This window comes from Pleuronectes platessa, chromosome 2 (assembly GCF_947347685.1).
Source record: "Pleuronectes platessa chromosome 2, fPlePla1.1, whole genome shotgun sequence".
Taxonomy (NCBI): Eukaryota; Metazoa; Chordata; class Actinopteri; order Pleuronectiformes; family Pleuronectidae; genus Pleuronectes; species Pleuronectes platessa.
This window is the reverse complement of record NC_070627.1, coordinates 2,029,538-2,051,553: the sequence shown is the minus strand read 5'-3', so window position 1 is coordinate 2,051,553 and position 22,016 is coordinate 2,029,538. Positions and strand designations below refer to the sequence as shown.

The 22,016-nt window shown below is 43.3% G+C and overlaps 1 protein-coding gene across 1 annotated transcript in view; it reads right to left on the bottom strand.

Moving 5' to 3' along the window:
- The window catches only part of chd6 (chromodomain helicase DNA binding protein 6), a 61,669-nt gene extending 48,975 nt beyond the window's left edge, over positions 1–12,694 (bottom strand). Inside the window, exons 1-2 of the mRNA XM_053438801.1 lie at positions 12,375–12,694; positions 681–730 (exon numbers count right to left, since the gene is read on the bottom strand). Of these exons, the coding sequence (XP_053294776.1) occupies positions 681–710 (30 nt within the window). The 5' untranslated portion in view covers positions 711–730; positions 12,375–12,694. The remainder of the gene's footprint in view (positions 1–680; positions 731–12,374) is intronic.
- Between the last annotated feature and the right edge of the window lie 9,322 nt (positions 12,695–22,016).

Sequence of the window (22,016 nt, the reverse complement as noted above, 5' to 3'; positions counted from 1 at the left end):
GCCTGAAGGTTGTTCGACACGTGACTGAGGATTCACCCTCTGTGAGGAAGGGACAACATGTTGGAGTAAAGACTAAGAGCCAGTTCACACCTTCCCCGTCTGGTTCAGACCTTCAAACTTCTCACTTCAGTCTGAACCTAACTATCCAGTTTGAAAGGTTCCAAGGATCACGGTCCAGACCAAGGCACCAAAGTTAAGTTAGACCAGAAGAGGAGTTCTGGGTCTGGATCACACTGAACCATGGTTCTGTTGGTGACTCCTGGTTCCCACTTTCACCTGCTTCTACACTACACACTTGTGCAGCAATGTGTGCAATATAACTGATCTCAGAGCAGTGGAAGCTGAGTCGAGGGCGGCTTGACAACCACATTGGTCTGTGGTGAGCTATAGATGGTTCCCTTCAGAGAACTATCAGCACTAACGTGTGCAGAACTCTCTCTCTCCTCCACTTGACTTGACTCGAGCCCTCGACTTTGTCAATGGGACCCAGTCGAAAGTGACAGAACAGAGGCAGTCAATTACAAAATGAAAGCAAACATGAACTTACTATTAAAAGGTGTCGTGAAAGGGTCCAAGATGTTCACACTAAACACGCTCAATGTTCTTGTGTGAACGTTTGTAAAATGACCTACTTTTGTGTGCATGTGTGTGTGAGTGTGTGTATTAGAAAGAGAACAAACCTGCTGCTTGTCCTTTTTGTGTATTTTCATCTTCTATCCCTTCACTGCATCTGTTAAAAGAAAAGGACAGAATTCACATTAGTTCCAAAAACACACACGAAAAAAATACGAATACCTTTTTACGCTGCTTAACAATACAAACACACAACAGCATAAAGTTGTGTTAGGACTTGCACCAAAATCCTGTAAAAGAAAGATGCATCAATCTCCTTAAAGACATACGTCAGACGTTCAGGTGAGGGGTGGAGCAGCAGAGGAAGGAGGTAAGTTATTATTTCACTGTGATCAGATGGTTTTGTAAACAGCACATCAACACCGGCGTCGGCTCTGATCACCAAAAGCTCTCCTGACATCTCTGTCAGTAACTTCTACGCTCATGTCTCCGCTTTTTCCTCCTGAGATATTTGTTTTTAAATCAGTTTTTGTTCCTGTCACATGTCAGAAAGGTCGTCAACACCCCCACTAGCCAACGGTGAATACTGAGGAGGATCTCCTGTAAAGATGGCAGATGTCATCTACAAGTGAGGACCACTAGAGTAAGAAGACCATGGAGCCATATTGTGTAACTGTGCCTCAATTCAAATCACGTGTGGAATCAGATTTGTAAATGTCTTGAAACACATACATCTGTGGCATGTGGGGACTTTTACAGCAGAGCCAAAAGTAAAAGTATATCCCCACCTCCACCACCACCTTCCAAACCACCAGCTCCCTGTGCAGGTTCACCACACCATGAAGAGAAATATAGACCAGACTATCACACACCTATTCATGACAGCAGCAGAAGACAAATCTGCTCATTTCAGTGCGTGTCCTGTCTCATGATTTTGTGCTGCCTGTGTGTCCTGAGCTGAAACTCTCTCCTGCTGGACTCTGCCTGCACGTTTTCACCGTTCTGCACTTTCCCCACTTCTGAGAATTTACTGTAAATGTTTCAAATGTACAGTAATATAAAGAGATAATGTCACATTGAATCGGAGAAGCTGGTTTAAAGTGAGACACTTCCCTACTGAGCAAATTACAAAATAATTTATTGATCTTGGCATATGAACAAAATTCGATGCAGTGAATCTCTAATGGTTCCATTTGAACTAGAGCTATATAAATTTACAACATAAACTAAGTTACACATTAATAGGTGTAATTTTCTGTAATTTACTACATTAAATAAGATTATTTAACTTTCCTTGCTGTTTTTTTTTTTTTATGTTTCTCATTAGATCCTGCAGCTCAAGCAAACTGGATGAAATGCAGGAAGTATTTCTATAACCTGCACTCGACAGAACTGAAAACAGAGATAACTCAAACTGAGCAGCAGTGAAGCGACAGTCCAGTTAAAATTAGAATTTGTGTAACATCCGTCAGAATCAACACTGACCAGGTGAAGTTACACACCTGCCTCCACATGAACACACCTATGACCCACAATAAACTTTAGCAAACAGCAAATATATAACAAAGTTTGGTAAACGCTAAGTCCGGGTTTGTGTAGACCGGCATTTACACGTGAAAATATGTTTTTAAAAAGCTCCAACCAAACTAAAACAAGTGTGTTGATGAGGGATGGCCGACGTTTTCCTGTGTTAACTCCCTGAGGGGTTTAAAAGAATCTGGTTCTAACCTGCACTGGGTTTGTTTATTTGTATCTGAAGGTGGCAGGTTTCCCATCCAGCCTCCAGATTCCTGTTTCTGCTGCTGAGAACGAGTCGACTGCAGTGAATGAAAGATGTAATATTAATGAACGTACACAACATTCCTGCGCCACGGACACCTGTGAGGCTTTTCATGTGGTGAAACCCATCTGCAGAAGAGATGGTGGGACTTAAAAACAGGTCGGACAGTGGGACAACAACTGGTTCCACAAGGCGACTCAAGAAACTTCCCATGAGCCCTCACTTCTCTCCCTTCAAGGCAAATACCACCAAGTTAGACCGACACACGGTGAAAAGTATTTCCGCTCAAACTACAAGAAAAGCTCCAGTTCTCAAGCACTCAAGCACCAGTGCAACTGAAACAACTAAATACTTTCAATAATTCAGTCTGAAACTGCATTTTACAGATTGTGTTAACACAGACACACAAGGGCATAAAAATTGATTACATCCATTTTTCCTACACGTCTTCCCTGGGACGCAGAGGGTGAGCGATGCCTGTGTGACTCCTTCCAGTTGTTATCTTGATCAAATCTCAAAAGCAAACTCAAATGTCATGGCTGCTGTGGAGGAAATTAATTCAACACACAAGAGGCAAACCCGAGCACACAAACAACAACAGGAGCATCGTGGATTGAGCTTCACTTTGTGCCATCAACTCTAAATCAGAGTCTGGTTTTCCGGCTCTGCAGAATAAACACTGCCAGCGTTTTCCATACGTATCCAAAAACTGAGGCTGATCGTCAAACAGCCGCCTGAGTCAGGTTCGAAAAACACAAACACAACACAGCAGCACACACACACAAAAGCAGACAGCAGCCATCAGACGGCTGCATGGTTTAATAAGCCTTTAATGCAAACTCCACATTTCATTTACTGGGCAGCTGCTTAACAAACTGGATTGAATCTAGAGAAGTAGTTTGTTCCTCTGGGTTTCTGCTGCTTATCCAGTTAACTAGTCATGTGAGGAACTACTCCATGTTTGGATCAGCTTAAAACACACACATGCATTTTTTTTCCATTCATCATTCTTTCCTCCATCATTCATTCATTCATTCTTTTCACTTCTCTGGGAAGATGAAGCAGCTTTAGAACAGGTCATCGTGTCTCCAGCGGGTCACTCCAGCCTCACAGAGCAGGTGGTGCTCATGATTTGTACATGTTCAGCAAAATCACCCTTTTCCACTGATTAACATGTGGATGAGAAAATGGCATCTGTGGTACGCTACTCTGCAGCAGCAGCAGGCACAGACGGGCACTCCCACCACCCGTCTCTCACTCCCACCACCGACCATCCGTCTCACTCCCACTACTCGTCTCTCACTCCCACCTCCCGTCTCTCACTCCCACCACCGACCATCCGTCTCACTCCCACCACCCGTCTCTCACTCCCACCTCCCACCACCCGTCTCACTCCCACTACTCGTCTCACTCCCACCACCCGTCTCTCACTCCCACCACCCGTCTCTCACTCCCACCAGCGAGGAGAGCTGCAGCATCAGCACAGAAGTTGAGACCAGACTCATAACTTCCATCTTTACACAGGGTGACACGCAATCCTTACACCAAACACTGGATTATGTCAATGAAGACATTTAGCTGCAGCTAGAGAAGAGAGAGAGAGAATATATCTGTGGACAAATTTCATTCCCTCCCACACACCTGTCATGAAGAACAGTGAGCACTTGTATGATGAACCGCAGCCTCATCTAAACTGTTAAACAGACAAACTGTTCATATTCAGGTTGATCATTTTTAATTGTTCACATGCTCCCTTTCCTCAAACTGTCCATCGCTGCAGCTCCTCTATTCAGCCTCTGTCTCAAAACACTTGGTTAAACCTCCTGTCTCTTTAAGGCCCACCTCCTAATAAAGCCCAGTTTGCTGTGATTGGTCAGAGGTGTTGTCCAATTAGCAGAAACGTGTATATAAACCCAGCCTGTGGATTCCTACCTCAAGAGCATAAAGAGTTTTACAAACTACACCCCCAACAGTTCACTGCCGGCCGGGACGTCCTGAACGAGTACGGAGCCAATTCATAAAAGCTCCAAACATCTGGATCTGGGTTCTTTCTGCTGGAGACAAAATCTCAGACACGCAGGAAGTGAGTTGACGGTTCTCACCTGTCGCATCAGCGTTTTATCTGGAGTTGTGAAAACAAGTTGGTGCTGGCACATGACCGGTTATAAAAACACACACAGACACAGAGTCAACGCCGATCAGCAGCTGGACTGGCAACCGGGAGAAGCACCGCAGACAGAAACAAGACGGTGAGTCTGATCTGTTAAGTGCTGCAGGCTATGTGGGACACAATGAGCCCCCCCCCCCCACCGGGTGAACCAGAGTGAAAACACGACGAAGCAGCATCGCACCGGCATAACCTCATCTCCTGTTGCCATGGAGACACTACGTGACTTTGCAGGTTGTCAATCAAGCAAAAGTGAAAAGTCTGAAAGAGATTATTTAGAAATAAACGTCCGGTCAGAAATCTGCTTCATATTATCCATGGGATACAAAGGCAACTATAAAATAAACAAATAATCTGCTTTATTAGTGTTCTCTCTGCTGCTCATCCCGACTGACAACAAAGTATTTTATTTTAGAAGAGATAATAAATATGGAAACCTCACGCAGGTTAATATTCAACTTGTTGTCTCCTCCACATGTGGCTCAAGTCGTTTCAGGTGTGAATGGAACGAGCTGCTCACAATAATCTAAACCACGGAGTCGGACTGGAGCCGGGTCAAACGAGCCCATTAGTGCTTTTTATTGGAGGTCACTGCTCCATCCGGGATTCTGTTAAACCCATTAACTCTCATTAAAATGATATGAGGCTTCATATTTGACAGATCATATGACACAGGACTTGTTTTTTTCCATTAGACCGAACAGATGAGAAGTTTTAGGGCTCTATAAAAAATATGTGTGAAATATAAGGGATCAAGACAGAACACCCGGTTTGAATTCTTAAACAAAGTATACACTGTGGTTTTGTGGTCACACTAAAAATGAAAACAGTATATTAAAATATAAATATGCAAATATGATGCAAACAGCATTGATTTCATGTGGGACAATTGGGCACAGGGAAGCTGTCGTCAGTTCTGCTTGATTGGCAAATGAAACGCTGCATTAAATGATGTGTCCAGTGTTTCCTGTTAATTATAGAATATGGAGGCCGGTCTTTTACTAATTTGCCCTCCACAATTTCAAGATGAAACAAACATTTTGTTTACCCTTTTTTTTAAATCAAGTAAGAGATTTCAAACTGTGTGTGTTGCTCCATTGTCTTTGCAGCCAGACTGAAAAGTTTCAGCTGCAGTTGTGAGAGTACCTGCAAGGGCCAAGCGATGAAATTCTCTTGAAATAATCAAGATATTATGGTTTGGATTTGTTTATAAAATGTATTCTTATATGCAGTGTTCAGTAAAAATGTCAACATATGATTATTTGGACATGAGATCTGTAAAACACAAATTCTCCAATGCAGGAAATCCTGAGTTACAGCTCCGCTCTGAGGCGACAGCAGAGCTTCTCTATCAAATGCTTCATTATCCTTTATAATTTGGATCCTTTTCAATTGTAGAAGATTAAAATTTGACAGAGGATTAAACGCAGTTATCTGTACGGACTCATTTAGCTGTGCGTCACCACATCCTGACCTCATCTTTACGGTCACTATGTAAAAGGCCGATCTCCTTTGGTTTAAATGACATTAAATGAGCTTTAAAAAGACAGAAGTGGTGAGTGAGACCCAAACCCACCGGACCCAGATATACCCACATCACCTCCTCTTCCCACTCCACATGCTCCTACATGCATCCCATCAAATCACCAGAGTTTCAGAAAAGGTGAAATAAATGGATATCACAGTCTTAAAACACCTGATCCAACAAAACAAACAGCATTACCAAAAAATACAAGTAAGAGAGAGCGAGAGCCCTTGTGCCCCGACAGCAGATCTACTACAATACTCCTGTGGCCTTGAAGTAATAACGTTCAACAGAGAAGTGTAAAGAAAAGGGAAACAGCAAGGTGAAGACGAGGCGGACTTCCTGTTCTTCATGACACTTCCTCTTGAAAAAGACAGAGCCCGTGAATTAAGTCGAGTGGAATCCGTCTCAAAGTTTGGTGCCGGGTGGATTTATCCAGACGCACCTGTCAGCCGTGAATACGGTGATGCAAGAGCAAGCCCGTTTCAGAGAGGACACAACTGTGTCTGCGGCTGACGCTTCCTGCAGACTCACACACAGGAACCCCACAAACACACAACCACACACTAAACTAATGTGTACAAGGAGGGGCCAGATGTGAAAAAGGTTCTCAGTTCTACATTGGCTTGAAAAATCTCACCAGTCAGAAATATGCACAAGCAAAAAACGTCTCAACTTTTTACTGAGACTTATCACGATCAGATCCAAACAATGAGTTACCTCCACCACGGAGGTCATGTTTTAACCCCCGTCCACTCCCTGCTGGTTTGGTTCGGGCTGTGTCGGCTACTCGTCTCAGGCTCGGTTGGATTCGGACAGAGCCTTGTGGCCCGAGCAGCACTCCAATAAGGATTTTAAATATTTATATACATCCTTGTTGCAGTTACAATATTACCAGTGAATTTAAAATGTGAACAAGTGGGTGATACGACAGACAGGGACCCAAATCGTCCCCGTCTCAGTGGACAGAACTTATTAACTTCACTCAGACAGCCTATCTGCTGCTGAGGGAGGAAGAGGAGCGGCCGGCTGCGCTAAATCAAACCAAATTCAACCCCGTTTTCCCAACTGGTTGTGTGTGTCTGTGTGTGTCTGTGTCAGCGTGCACAAAGAGGCAAGTGCGTCTTTAAAATGGAACACAGCTCCTCCTCGCTCCGTCCCTGCTTCGGCTGCACAAAGCTGCCGCGAGGGAACAAACAAAGGAGCGGGCCGCGGCGTCAGAGGCAGCCGGGCCCCGGTTCCAACACAGAGTGAGAATGAATCAGAGAAATCACCAAATCACCTCCGAGGCTCAAGCTCCACGGCTTCTCCTTGTGACATAGTCTTCATCTTCTCATTGACCTCGTCCGCTGCTACACTACTGTAACAATGACATGAACACTACCACATTAAGACTAGAGGATAAAGCTTTTGGCCGCTCACTGATCTCCATCGACACGCTCAAATCTAGGACACTCCAATAAACCAGAAACAGTTGCAGCTATGAACCTAGCTCGGATAATATTTAGATTTTAAAATGTCTGTATACTGCACCCAGCATAAATAGGCCATGGTCTATAATTAGCATTTCATGAGGATGTCCAAGCTTCTTCCCTGCTAATGTTCCCTTTAAAAAGGGTCAACTCCCGAATATTTGTTTTCTTGATAAGTCTGTTTGTGTATTTGTTTATTTCATAGTCGATTCATCAATCATAAATTATTTTCGAAAGTATTTCCCAGGGCGACGTCCTCAAATTGCTTCCTCTGCCCGAACAACAGAGTCACACACAAAAACAATATGATTTATGTTTTTGGAATCAACCTTAAAGAAGATTAAAAATGTATCCCCACACACCCAATGATCTTCTCATGTATTTCATATGCTGTGTCTTGTATCTGAAGATCAACCAATCAACACTATTAAAAGTTAATTTGATTCATCCAACAATGTAACTGACATCCCGATGGCAATAAACGAAAGAAAATTTCATTTCATTCAGGCAAAGCCCAGCGTCCTTCACATGGGGAGGTTGACCGGGTCAGTTGTGTTCACAGCAGGGAAGTATCTGGAGCAGGAAGCAGGACATGACGTTTTCATTCTGCTGTGGAAAGCTCAGTGGTTTTGTTCCCATCACATCTACAGAGGCATCAGGGCCTCATCACCAGAAGATCTGCAATCTTGTTTTAGACGTCTGTGTCTGCGTCTTGTTCGGCTCCTCCTCCTTTTAACCCTGAGATATGTGTTCTTCCAGTTTCACCTTCATCACTTGTTAGAAACCTCTTCAACACGTCCACTCGCTCCCAATCTTCTGCTGTTTTCTCACATGGAGACATTTTACAAACATTTCACTCTGGAGCAGCTGATCGATTTGCGTCCTCATAAACAAACAGTTTGTCGCTTCATATTATTATCATTGTTTATTCCGTAAACCTTAAATTCCAACATGTTTATTAAAGGTGTCAAACAATTACCACTGACTTAAGCTTTGTCTGATGAGAACATATCACTCAAAGCAAATGATTAAAGAGGGTTTTAGACAAACTAGGGCAACTGTTCAATTTTCCAGTTGGTTTAACATAACACATCGATTCAACACTAAAACATCAATACAGGCTCGACTTGCATTTGTAAAGATCTGGAGCGACAAAGTGAGTTTGTGTGTTACTGCCTCACATCGTTCCAGTGTAAATCAACTCAACACATTACAAGTCTGCTGAAAGGTGTTTCCTTTTGATATTAAAATACATGAATCAAGACAAGATATGACAACAAAGTACCTGATGTATTCTTAACTACATGGCTTTGGTCTTATACTTCATTTTGATATAAACAGTGAAGGAGAGACAGGAAATGGGGCGAGAGACGTGCAGTAAACGGTCCGAACAGCCAGGAATCTAACCGGGGGCCGGCTGCTCAAGAACTATGCCCCCATGTGGAGTGAGTCCTCACCACTCGGCTATCAGATCGCCCGACTACAGACTATTTTGAGCAGGAAGTACGGGTCCTCTGGAGAAGCGACGACTCGAGTAGTCATCGTCAGGACACTAACCAAAGAAAATTGTTTTAGCGTGTTGTTGGTATAAAGCTCTCTCCCTCAATGTAATTAACAGGAAATGAAGGAAAATGCTCAATAAGGTAAGTTCAACCGTCAGCTCTAAAGTTGGAGATGGATTAATTCCTGTTTTATGGAACTGAGACACAACTTCAGCTTCTTTTTTCTTCTCTTACATATTAAAAACTCTGCTTTAGGAATAATTGACTAATCACTGTGCAGGAAGAACATGTTTAAAATAACCTGTCTCTAAGTTGGAAGATGAAAAAGTTTACTCTTGAGATAATAGGGTTATAAGCAGACTCTAGTAGTTTTCTAACTTTCTAGAGCCTAAAGCAGCAAAGTGGTAATAAGTATGTAGTCCATGGATTTCACCATTTGCATTGTGTCTTGATCAGCCCCTAAATAAATTGATTTTCACCCAACCTCTGTCACCACTTTGTTATGGAAGCATTAAAATGTACACCTGTAAAATCGAATTCATATTTAATACAGAGTGTGTAGTTTACAGATGTGTTGAACTAGATCTGTGTCATATGAAGAGAGGATTGAGATCTTTGAGCTGAGTGATAAATTAAATAAAGAGAAACAGTGAAATTTTTTCATCTCTGACAAATTTGATTGTTTTGTTGTTACTAATACAGATAAACATACCGAAGCTCTTTATCTTGATTATTAAGTAATATAAGTAAGTAGGTAAGTAAGAGTAATATTCAGACTGTAGATGAAGAACACTTCACATAACAGGTGTTGAAAGAGATGCAAATTATTATAAAACCTGCTTTAGTGTTTAAAAAAAAGCAATACATCAACTACCAGTGAGATTCACCCATCACAGCTCGTCTGGCTCAGAGGACAGACTTTATTTGTTGTGTAAAATGGGTGAAATGGAGAGTGAGGTTTCTTCTTCTACTGTCCTGTCTGCAAGGACACAAAGGGACAAATGTTATTTGTAAAATGTCCTCAGTTCATTTCTTCTGACTTGATATATTATGAAAGACTTACGTTAAGTTTCAGAGAGGGAACTTTTTTTGCAACCGATTCCATTTGCCTAATTTGGGATAATAGGCTGAATATTTTGTGTTAAAGTTGTGTTAATTTTCTATTCATTTAAAATACAACAGAGCCTTTAGGTGTCTTATAAACACACGTGTGTGGCACTATGTGCACGAGTCAAATCAATGAGACTGGGGACTATTAGATGTGTTGTAGAAGTGTAGGATTAATTCATAACTTAACTTATTTGTGACATTTGAGTTATGGGCTTCTAAGGTGCATTACTACGCATTTCTAAACTATTTATAAAAACATTAAACTATGCCCCTTACGAAAGCTCACAAAGATTTTTGTAGAAATGCACAAACAGTTATCTGAGCTATTGTCAAATAAGCACAAAAATGACCTAATATTGAGAACAAAAACAGAGTTGTTATAAGGAAATGAGACACAAACTGTGTGAAGGTGTGTTGTTAAAGACATCACGTGTTCAGTGCCAGCTCTGGTGTTTAACTCGGTATCTGATCTCATTGTTTTCTCTACAAACAGAAGCTGAACACATCTGCCATCGTGTATTCATCTGACATCAGAGCCGCAGATTATTCTTTTACTTATTTTTTATTGAATGTAATAACGTGGAACCAAGTTAGCGTGCTGCACCAGACACAAGCGGCTCAACTCCTGCTTCGGCAGTCAGCTGTCTCAACAACCGCCCCCCCCTCCCTCCTCACCCGTGCAACTTCTTTTGATGATGGAGTCAAAGTGCAGCAGCAGTTCTGCAAGTCGGCAGTAAAACGTGTAACACGGTGGTTGAACCAGAAGACAGACGCATTCAGATTCGACTCTTCAAGCGGTCTCGACTGCTTGTCTACTGGCTGGGGGGGGGGGGGGGGACACACCAACACAAGGTGAGCATGGAAACTACACAACAAAAGGCAAGACGGGCTTTGTCACAGGGAACTGTTTGACCACTGGGCCACAGAGCCCTGGTAGTGCCGAGAATTGAACCAGCAACCCTTCAGCTCATCACAAACCAAAGCACCAGGACCAGATGAGAGGAAATCACCAGCATCCACGTTCCTGACAAGTTTGACCCAAAACACAGTTGATATCAAACGGACTTCTACAGGAGACCACGACTTTGTTTTACGGCCCCTTAGCTAGCGGCAAGCGGTTCTCGGTCGTTCAAATATCACGACTGACGATCAAAACATCCAGTCAGAAGAAGGAACAGGACTTTTACTTCTAGAACCACAGTGTTTGGCTCTATTGTCTTAAAGGTTCCGTGTGTAGAATGTAGTGACATCTAGTGGTGAAGTGTCATGTTGCAGCTGAACACCACGCCCCCCTCCCCCTTCCAAACAGGAGCGAGAACCTGTCGTAGCTTCAGTGTCATTGAAACTCAAAAGGTTGAGTTTGTCCAGTCTGGGCTACTGTAAAAAATAAACATGGCTGCCTCCGTAGAGAGGACCCGTTACTGATGTAAATATAAAGTATTTAAATATAAAAAAGTTAAATATAAAGAAGTTAAATATAAAAGGCTAATTTTAGATTCAACTTCTGCCAATGGATACGTTTCACCTTAAATCGTACACACTGAACCTTTAAGTTACGATTCCCTTTGAATGGGCTTGATTTTGAAATCATGATAAGAATCAATATCAACTGATGTGTGAATAATGCTCATGTTGATTTGGTGTGAATCGATGTCTCTGGTGGGATTAGCTCGCAGCCGGGGCTCTGGATGGAGGTTAGCCTCCTGCAGCCTTTGTCTGGTGCCCAGGGGTTGCTGCACCTGGCCCGCTGGATGTCACCGGGTGCCCGGACAACACGCTCCGGCCTCACGCTGCACCACATCCCCGCACAGACACACACTCGCCCGGCAGAGACACACGCACCTGGCTGCCACAGCATCTAACGTTTCCAGGGGAGGAGTGGAATGAGGGAGGGGGGGCTATCAAGCTAACGACCTAGCTTACACGTCTGTGGGGTTTTGGCTAGCAGACGCAGGGGCTAGCCCGCAGCTAGCTTAGCCGTAGGACTGCCACAAGTTTAGCCCGGGTAAAGAGAAGTTCCGAGCTAAACGGCGACGTGTGGCAGACGTGCACAGCCCGACGGAGACACCGTGTCCCGGTTCGCGTTAGCAGCCGCGGCTACACGGCTAGCCTCCCCCGCTAGCTCTGTCATGTCCCCGCATCGCTGTTGTAAATACACGAGAGGCGCCGCGGCTCCTTTGCACGTGTGGACCGCGGCGAAAAAGAACTCCTTCTCGGGCAAAAGGCTCCACGGCGGACCGCTCACCTGCTCCGGACACTCGCTCGCTCTCACCGGCGAGACGTCTCCATCTCCTCCGCCCGGAAAACCAAGAGAAAACCCCCCCCACTGGCGCTTCTTCTTCTTTTATTTCCAAGGACACAAAATCGCCATGACAGTTTAGAAAAATGCATAAAAAATTAGCAGGCAGGGGAGGGAGGGGAGAGAGGAGAGAGGGATGAGGAGGTGAGGGAAGGAGGAGGAGGATGAGGGCGGAGGAAGAAGAAGAGGAGTTTAATCCACATAAAGGAGGCAGATCCGCGGGCGTTCATTCACTGTGGACGCCGGAGTCCTGCGCCTGTCCCGCGGCCGGACAACCTCCACAACACACGAGCCTCCTCCACAAACTTCTTACCCAAAATGGCCACTGCAGCGGCCGCAGCGGCAGCAGCTCTCCTCGGCTCCGCTGGAAGTTTCTCCTCGGCGGTGTGGCTCCTGCAGCCTAACCTCACCCTCCGGATCCGGGAGCTGCTCCGCGTTTTTCCATTGGCTGCAGCCGGGCGCAGCTGGCCCCGTGCACGCTGCCATTGGCCCCGCAGCTGTCACGCAAAGCAGGCAAGCGGGTCTCCGGCTGCCTCTCCCGGGTTAGTCTGAGAGCTACCGCGGCAGCCCCGGGCAACACCATTGTGTATTGTGTGATTGTGTGTGTTTTTTAAAGACCCCCCTCAACTGTCCTGGTGTGCTCGCGTGGATGTGAGACTCATGCACGCTCATGCACGCGTGTTGTTTATTCTAGGAGCTGTTGTTGTTGTTGTTGTTGTTGTGCTTACCGCAGACTTGAAGGGGGATCCTCGGGGGAAGCTGCCCGGCTCGGCTGAGTCCTGCTCCGGTTCCTCCTGCTCCGGTTCCTCCAGCCCCTGCTCTGGTTCCTCCTGCCCCGGTTCCTCCAGCTCCTGCTCCGGTTCCTCCTGCTCCAGTTCCTCCTGCTCCGGTTCCTCCTGCCCCGGTTCCTCCTGCTCCAGTTCCTCCTGCTCCGGTTCCTCCTGCTCCGGCTCCTGTCATTGAAGGAAGGAGAACAACACAAAGAGGGGATGCTGACACACACACACAACCAGGGGGTTTACACTTCTCCTCCGCTGTCTGCATCCACCAATCATGTCGCTTTCTACTCCTCCATCATGACCGGGTGTGAAGGACAGAAGACAGACAGGAGACATTCCACGTCCTTCGCAGATCAGGTTGCGTCTCCCGGATGTTCTGTTTGTTTACTCGACCTGTTTTTGTTTGTGTTTGGAGCTGAGAGGATGAAACTCTCTCTCCTAACTTCACCTCCAGTCTTTCACCTGCTGCTGCTGGAATCAGACTGAAGAAAATGACCGTTCTTTACTGACACACTTTTAATGCTGCTTTTAAAATATAGATATTATAAAGGACATTTATGTTTGCACGAGGTAAGTATATTGATTTGATTTCATACACTCAAATTAAACTGTGCAGTCAACTCATGACTAACAGCTCTCTGCACATCTGGTTTCCTGCCTGTTTGCACTTATTTGGGAAATGGGAAACAACGGATACACACATGGTGCAATAACTACACACACAGACACACACATTCCATACAGTTATAGTTGTTACTTAATTTGCCTCTTGAATAGTTTGTTTTGTATTCTATTTGACTTGTGTACAGGAAGCTCTTTCTATATCACTTTTACTTTAATTTAACCATTGCACTGCTGAGCTGAGCAGTTTCTTTCTGCCCAACACTTTTCATTTTACTGTGTTAACTTGCTTCTGAGCAATAAAACTTAAAATCTTGAACTAAACTGTATGACTGTTCTTTAATGAAACACTTTTATTATGAAATGCATCAAAGAAAATTCTCCATTATGTGTTGAAGATGGTTTATAGCGCCACCTAGTGCTTCAAAACCATATTGGACCTTGCAGGGCCAGTGCTCACGTAGGCAGGTTCCACACTTGCATGTTTTCGTTTTCATTTTAAAACGATATCCATCCACACAAGTGTTTTAGCTCAGCATCAGAAATAATACCTGCGCACCCTAACACACCTGGAAACGTGCATCATGTGACCTTTCACACACACTTGGCATGTGTGTGCAGGTGTAAACAGGAAGCAGATTGTCGACTCTGCAGTTTGTTGCGTGTTTACAGAAAATAATACAAACGAGGAACAGCGGTGGTGAAAAGTAAGAGCAGGGATTTCTTTTTCTTGGAGCGACAATAAGGCGGAACTGACAGTTAGCGTTAGCAGCACTTTGCATTCACAATGAACGCCAAGTCATGTGTCTGATAAGAACCAATCAGGAAGGGAATACGGGTGACTGTCATCTTTTCCAGATGCAGGTCGTCCAGACTAAAAGGCAGCCCTGGAGTTTTCAAACTAAAACGTGCAGTGTGGACAGCAGAGTGTTTTAAAACTCAAATGCAGTCGAGTGTGTAGAGTCAACAAATATATGTGAAAAAGTTAACACACTCTTATCAAAGTTTGGTGAAGACAACTTAGATAACTTGGCTTCAAACAACTTCCGTCAAAGAAATGAAAAAATGTCTGTTTTAGTAAAAGTGTGAAGAAGCATGGTTGGAAATGATTCAGACCATTACTGTCCATTGAAATCCTGTCTCGTGCTGCAGTCATTGTTTGAAGTGGAAACTCTTAGCTGATGTAAAGTGGGTGTGATGTTTGAGAACCTCACCTTTCACACACTGCTTACGGGAACATACATTAGGAGACAGTGTCACACCTACAGGAAGAATTTAAACTGTTATATAAGACACATACATGGACTTTGGAATGTTGTTAAAATGGAGAATTAAGGTGGAAATCAAATTAAAGTAGCAGGACTTTGGCTTAACACAAATGTAGTGGTTAAACATCATAACATGAAAAAAATATGAATAATTAGGAGAAGATATTTCACTATTACTGGCTGTGGATTAAATGTTTTAATTCCTAATGCTGTACAGTGTTTAGTGACCCTGTGACCTTGTGACCCTCTGACCCTGTGACCTTGTGACCCCACCATCCACATGAACCAGTGATTATCCGCTTTAAGTCGACACATTTACATTTGAGACATAAAGCTGATGAGTCATATTTAGAGTGAAGAGCTCCGTGTGAAACCTGATGTGAAACCTGACGCCATGTTTGTAAAACAAACTCCAATAACAGGAATCAAAATGTGTGACCTTTCAAACCAAGAGGCTGCCGTCATTAGATCAGGTTATAGATCTGGTTATAGATAACTGATATGGAAGAAGAGACTGAAGTTTTTAATTATTAACGGGAATGTAATATCACTATATCAGAAAAACAGGATATCAGGTTTGAAAGTTCCCACGAATAGAATCGCTGTGGCTTTTCTCAAATTTTATAATAATCTCGATTAAAAACAGCCATGTAATTTGTGTTTGCAATTTAACACGTACAAATTTGTGTTAATGTGTGTGTGTGTGTCTTGTGTTTTTCTGCAAATGCAAAATCAGTTTGCTTATAGTAATCCAGAACTATTTACTTCACCTCAATAACAGACAATCCAAGGTACCACTCATACGTCAACAGCACAACAGATTGAGAATCGACAAATAAATACACAATTATTACAAGGACATTTTTAATCTTATTCACTATGTTACAATCATCTTCTTTGTTTTGTTTCCGTGCTGTTGAGCAACACACATCCTGACGCCTCATCCGGATTTCATAGTGATGGATTTCATTTTGTCTGAGTTTGTGTTGTTGTGTGTAAGTGCAGAGGAAGCTGCTGATGGAAAAAGTAAATGTGTTCAGCAGACGATTTGTTCAGTGTGTGTTCGACAGATCTGTGACTCGTTAATTCAGCACAGAGTTTAAACTCAATAAGATCTCATGTCTATTATAACTGATTTGAATGATTTCTGGTTTCACTCAGAGTCTAAAAAACATCTTCTTCCAACTGAACCTTTTTGTTACAGTATGTTTTCAACTATAATTATTTTTATTAAAACACAATTTGATGGAATTGAATTTACTTTTGTTTCTGAAAATGAAAAGTTTGGCAGATGTAAAAAAAAAACATAAACAGCAATAGCTTAAATATAATTTCATTTAAAATTCTTCTCAAAGCTTCTCATCAACTTTTCTTTCTTTCATGGGTGAAGTTATGTTTAACCAGGAGTATTGGGATTATTTTAACTTTATAATCCACAACTTAAATTCCCCTTAATGTGTGGACAACAGAAGATTATGTTCTGATTTCTTCTTTTTTTTGATTAATGAACAATAAATACTTTAAATTAAAAAAACAAGTAAGTTGATCCTGTAACAATTCAATTATCTAAAACGTCTCTAAAAGCTTCTCCTTCTTTCTTATATTCAGTTTTTTTCCTGTTTTCTCAAACTGGACTTCAGGGACTCAAACTGTTCTCATGTAATAAAATGTTTTGTGTTGTTTTCAGTCAGGAGGGGGGAACTGGAGCCACTTTAAATCCCTTCTTATGTTAAACATTTTAATAAACTCATAATTAATTCTTCATATTATTTTTCCCTATTTCTCTTCATTCATCCGAGAGCTGGAGATTGAATCTGAGCAGAAAATAAGAAGCTTCAAGTTGACGCTCCGGCAGCAGAACAACCCGACACCTCCTCTCGGAGCAGTTTCAACATGGAGGTTAAACAGTGACGGTAAAAACTCGACCATGTGCAGAACATCACCTCCGTCACATGATGGATGACGACTGTCAACAGCTTCCTCTGCAACACACAAACACACAAACACACAACATGAGCGAACACTAACCCGTATAAAGAGAATCTGACGACTTCCACTTTGTTAATCGACTCGATGACAGCTGGAAAACCTGAGTCATGATGCTGCGTGAGTTCTGCAGGCAGATGAATGGATTGTGTACGAGTTACAGAAAACCGTTGATTAGAGTAGAACCACAGCCGAGTCCTACGTGTCAGGATGAAGAGCACGTGACTTCATGTGAAATCAACAAACTTACTGCAACAGAGACATTTTAAAAGCAGACATCTCGAGCTGAAGAGAAACAGGGTGAGGTTTTAAAATCACAGCTCAAGGCATCGAGGTGAAGCCTCAGTGCAGCAAAGGCTTCATGCAGACGAGCAGCCGTGCAGACACAACGAGTCGTCAGCCATCGTGGAAGTTTACCTGACTCTGTCTGTCCTGCACTTTCTAAACGATGCCTTATTTTGAAGATGTCGTTTGGAGTTAAATTATCCAATAACATTCTTTGTCAGAGAAAATAGGACTTATGATGTTTCAGACCTGCACTGAACTCTGGAGAATCTCTGGGATTCGGCCCTCCAGAGTAAAACCTCTGCAGCAAGTCAGAGGGAGATCACAGGATTCAATTTATGCCTGTTGTCTTTATACTGCTAATATTAAACAAATACAGGGAGGACGTGTATATGTACAACAGTGAATTCACATTGTGGCCAATAAAATGTTTTTCAGAATGTAAACGTAATGATTTCAGCTTTTGTTGGTATTTAACATTAACTGTATTTTTTAGCTTTTTATTTTTACTCATGCCTAATTGCAGACATAACTTAAATATGTTTGTCACAATACTGAAATACACAGTAATGTATTTACTTGGCTCGGGAGGCGCCACATGTATGGACGCTTGAGCCCTCTTGCAGCCGCCGCAGGTTCGATTCCGACCCGGCCCTTTGCTGCACGTCTTCTCTACTTTCTCTCTCCCTCATTTCACACTCATGTTGTCCTGTAAATATAAAAAAGTTGATTAAAAATTAAAAAAAGAGATTCACACTAAATTATCACAGAGAGGAGGATGTCAGGCACGAAACATACAACCACGTTTATTTAAGTCATTTAAATACAAACAGTTATCTTCCCTTTTTCTGTGCTTTTATTCTGAAAAGCCTTCATACATTTCCATGTGAGAACTAAAGCCCTGAACTGTTTCTAATCAGCAGAGCTGCAGAGCCCACTGGGCGGGATGCAGTTTGGCTGAGGACCAGTTATTCTGCATCTGTTCCATGCACCCCTGCAATCCCCACAGATCCTGCCTGCTTTCCCTCCCTCCCCTCTTCATCCCTCCTCCTCCTCCTCCTCCTCCTCCTCTCCCCCCTCCTTCCTTCCTCCCCTCACTTTGGCCCCGAGCCCAGTTTGAGCTGGAACAGATTTTTTTTCCTCTTTCCCCCCTGAAAATAGTTCAGATCTTCTGTTTGTGGATTTTTTCTGACTCAGATGTAAAGAGCCGGTTTCCTTTGATACTTCCAGCGTCTCTCGAGGTCGGGTCATCACGACCTGCAGGACACAAACTGCAGCGTGAGGTCTTCTCAACAATCCTCGTGCATTGAATGGGTCGTGAACTCTTTGGCCTCCTCTGCCACATGTCTGCAGAAACCACACGGCTCACTAATAATCCACAGGAAGGTGGTGGAGCTCCACATTCTGCTTCTTCTAACCTTCGATATCATCCATGTATTTTCATCCAGTGTGAATCTGATGGATCCAGAGAATCCGTCCCAAAGCAGCTGATTCAATGATCGTAAACCAGAGAACCAGATTGAGACAAACCAGATGAGGTGAATCTACCCGACGGCCGAACTCCTCCCCTGAGGCTCCTGCTCACGACACCAAATCAAGAACGTCTCCAGTTAGCTCCAACCTGCAGGACCCTGGACTGTGGGAGGAAGCCAGAATCCCAGACACGGGGAGAACATGCAAACTCCTCACAAAAGGCCTCGACTGAACCGGGATTTGATCCAAGAACCTTTTTCTGTTCTGCGTCAGTGCACCTTCTCCTCCCAGATCATAGTCCTCATATATCTAATTCTATCTTTATTATCATCCTGATTTTCCACATCATCATCTTTTATATTTCAATCCACAACTGTTGCTTTTTCTGCTCTTTTTCTTTGTTAAAAGGTCAAAGGTCAAATCAGGCATACTTGTGACTTTCGAGCTTCATTTACAAAAGAAAATTATCAAAAGTTAAAAGTCATTCAAAGTTTCATGTTTCCTGTGGGTGCTGGGATCGTGTGGCTGAGCCTCAGCCGGACGTCAGCCTCATCGAAGGGAGACGTGAGTGTGTGGAGTCAGAGTTTAGACGCAGTGATAAACAAACCCTTCTCTTCATAAGACTCATGTGATGAAGTTGTGTTTTGACCTCATGTGTCACAGCAGATCAGCGACCATTCAGCAGAGGGAGGAGGGCGACGCTGCATCTCAGCCGCTCCAGTCAGGACGAGTTCTCACACCTCAAAGCTGCAGGTTTTTCATTCTCTTCATTAGAGAGGAAGCTCCAGAGAATCAGTGAAAAGATGACTCGGCTAAATCAGCAGTATTTATGTCTCACGTGTCCAGAACGAAGCACAGACACAGTGAGAGTCCAAGCTGCTGTGTTCATGTGTGTTCAAGGTATGAACACGGGGCTCATGTGCTGCAGTGACGAGCTCTGACACTCACATGCTAAATATGTTTGCACCCGTGTTCCGCTGACGTGTATTTTTAGAGCTTGAGCTCTGAGCGTGCATCACATGACCGACGTTTATTTTCTGTCTCAACGAAACTCGCACCACAGCCCGAGATCACTTTATATGAGCAGTGAGATCTTCTGATCACAAGGATTAAAGATTCAATTAAGAAAGTTTTCACTTTCAAATATACGTGTACCAAGAGAGAGAGGGAGAGAGAGAGAGAGAGAGGGAGAGAGAGAGAGAGAGAGAGAGAGAGAGAGAGAGAGAGATTTGTTTGTTTGTTCATGATGTATCTGAGGCCCCTGATATGTCAATAAAGTATACTCACATCACAGTTTTGATATCAATTTGATATAAAACTCCCTATAATAATATTACTCCCTCATATTATAGTTATATAACAGTTTTTAGTTTTTAGATTTATTTAACAATTGCATTTCTTGACATTACTGTTAATTATTTTCTTATTTTGACCCTACTGGCGTGGGGGGGGGGGGGTTAGTGATGGACAGACAGACGGACAGACACACAGACAGACATGTGTCGGCTGCTGCTGTTGCCCCCCCCCCCTTTTTTTTGTTTTGAGAATTTTCTTTTAAAATTCTCAAAACAGAAACATTTTCTAATTCAAACCGAGTCACATTCTAGACCGAGTAAAATGGAGAATTGTATTTTTCTGATGTTTTACTTATTGACTTATTGATATTTGTATCTTCATCCTTTTCACATCTTCCTCTGCACTTTATCATTTTAATGTTTTTCGTCTCTTTCAGTAATTCATCGTTTTTATCTTCATCTTTGTTTTCCTGCCTCTCGTGTTTCCTCATTTTTAATTTATGAGACAGCATTTCTTCACTTCCTGTTTATATTGTTTTGCTGTGTTTGATGATAGAATGAGAGTTCGGGGGGGGGGGGGGGGGGGAGTTGTTGCTCTTCTTCTTTAACCACTTTGTGTTTCCTGTTGTATGAGAATAAATAAAGTCGGTCTATTCCTGAGCCTGTGATTGATCGTGTGTTTCCACCTGAGCTCTGTGACCTGGAAAACTGTAAATGGGTCAAACATTCTTCACCCAGTAGCTTCCCAGTAACAGCAGGGGGCGTCATGCTGCAGCAGGAGGGAGACCTCGCTCTCTTCTCTCTTCACCTCCACACATCAACAGTCTGAATAACAACAGTAGAGCTCCAGTGCGGAAGATTCAGGTGAAAGGATCCATCGGTAGAAACTGAACATAAAATAATCCTGGTGCTTTTACGACTGTGTTTCAGCTCGATTGTAAAACAGAAGCACAGAGTGGACAAACTAAACCTTCTGAGTTTCTATGAAAACTGAAGCTACCACAGGTTCTCTCTCATGTTCGGAAGGTGAGGTGAGGTGAGGGGTGCTCAGCTGCAACACCACACTTCACCACTAGAGGTCCCTACATCCTACACACTGAGCCTTTAAACAATGTCACAGAGAAAGTGAACATTACTTCTACTTTATGCTGCAGACGCTGAACTCCCGACTGAGACAGTGACAATCAAACGTGTGTGAAAACTGATAAACTATAAATAATGTTCAAACTCTTAGTCTGAGTGGTCAGGTGGGATAAGGGCCAGAGAAGAACCAATCAAAGAGGTGGAAATATGGAGTGAACATTTTCGTAATAAATCTATCGTGTTGAAATCTATGAGTTTAAATTTGGTGCCGATTATCAGACAACTTCATTTTCCTTTTTATCCCTCTCATACTGGAGCATGACAGATGTGTGTAGGACTGTTTGGCCTCGACACTGGTGTGTGCTCTGCTGAGAGAACGTCTGGTTACACACATTTCACCAAATAAACACAAGTTAAATCTAAACCGTGACTCAGACTAAACCTTATTGTGACTTTTTTCAACTTTAGATGAATCTATTAAAACAAGTGAGAAGTGACCACGGCCTCAGTCTCGTATCAGACCGGTCCTCACAGAGGTAGAAACAAACGCAGACACACACATGCACAGTCAGCTGTTTGGTGTGAGTGTGTGACGAGGGAGTGGAGGTGCGGAGGCCTCCAGATACACAGGAAGTGCAAGTCCTCCTTATCTCTGCCTGCCACGTGTGTGTGTGTGCGGGGGGGGGGGGGGGGGGGGGTGTAATGAATGTGCCAGCTGAAGTGAACACCAGTGTGTATTTCTGTGCTTGCTGCCAACTGATGATGAGTGTGGGTGTGTGCGGTATGTGCATTTGTGTA